This window comes from Arachis ipaensis, chromosome B10 (genome assembly GCF_000816755.2).
Source record: "Arachis ipaensis cultivar K30076 chromosome B10, Araip1.1, whole genome shotgun sequence".
In the NCBI taxonomy this organism is placed as follows: domain Eukaryota; kingdom Viridiplantae; phylum Streptophyta; class Magnoliopsida; order Fabales; family Fabaceae; genus Arachis; species Arachis ipaensis.
The window spans coordinates 133,802,325-133,803,577 of NC_029794.2; the positions used below are offsets into that span (position 1 = coordinate 133,802,325).

The 1,253-nt window shown below is 26.0% G+C and overlaps 1 protein-coding gene across 1 annotated transcript in view; it reads left to right on the top strand.

The window, feature by feature from the left end:
• LOC107622906 (E3 ubiquitin protein ligase RIN2) overlaps nucleotides 265-1,253 on the top strand; it is a 9,310-nt gene continuing 8,321 nt past the window's right edge. Inside the window, 3 exon segments of the mRNA XM_021114815.1 lie at nucleotides 265-373; nucleotides 820-1,022; nucleotides 1,025-1,092. Coding sequence (XP_020970474.1) covers nucleotides 935-1,022; nucleotides 1,025-1,092 — 156 coding nt within the window. The 5' untranslated portion in view covers nucleotides 265-373; nucleotides 820-934.

The following is a 1,253-nucleotide window of genomic DNA, read 5'->3' on the forward strand; positions in this document are numbered from 1 at the left end:
AATTGAACTCTTTTAAAAAATATATTATATGTGAGTTGTTACTTTAATTTTTATTTTATCTATAACATAATTTTCTCCATATATGTCCGAATTGAAAAATCATATATTTATTTTATATTTAAATAAAAAATCTCTTAGATAATCCAAAATGGCTCCATATTTGGCATATTTGGCATGAGTATTACTCATTAATTACTTGTTATGTAGCTTTTGAAATCTTAAAAAATATTATATTCCTATGATCATCTAATAGTTCTATTTTTTTTTTCTCTGAAAAATTTATTCTCCCCTAGATCTATCTTGATGTGAATGCTAATCGAAGAAACCCCAAACCTCATTTCCACACTGTCATCCTATAGATCAATTTAATCAGGTTCTTTCCCTGTTCATTTTGTTAATTTACCAGAATAGTGGTTATGAATTTATCCATTTTGGGTAAAAAATTTGTTTTCCTCATCATCAATTACCTTGTGATGTTTTCAATTGATTTGGGTTTTGTTTATTGTGAGAAAAGTTCTAAGATTTGGTTTCTTAGATTTATTTATTTATATGTTATGAAAAATTCAATAATCTTTTTAGAAACCTCGAAATTAAAATAGAAGATGTGCTATAATATATTGACGAGGAAGGTGAATTAGTTTCCCTATTTTTTTTTTCTTTTCTCCAAAAATGCATACGTGAATGTTAGAAAATGTAACATTTGATTTGGCTGCAAAAATTTGAAATTAGTTTCTTCTTCAACTTTGCAATTTTTTTTAATTAAAAAAAGTGTAGCATTATTGTAGCTAACTATTTTTTTTTTCCTTTTCTTTCTAATAGGTTGTATATATATATGGAGAGCTATGTTGGAAATAAAAATTGTGAGAAATAGTGATGGTGTGTTTTAATAATAAGTTGATTTTGAAATGGTGCATTATGGTGTGTTATAATACCAATGGCTTTGAGGATCATAGCAATTTCTGGGGTTTCTACAGTGTTAAGCTTTATTGCTTTGCACTTCTGCTCAGAATTTTCACTATACAAACTACCACCATTGGGTTGTTGGCGAATTGCTTCATCAATGTTTTCATTCTTATCAATCTTTGTCTCAAGGTCAGTTTCTTCTTTTACTTGTTTTTTTTTTAATGTTTAGATTTTTATTTTCTTAGAATAGTAGCAAGTGCTAGTAATATTAAGTATTCCCAGATTTAATATAAGAATTTAATTTTGATATAGTGTTAGTATAAAATAATTTTATATATGTATACGTAAAT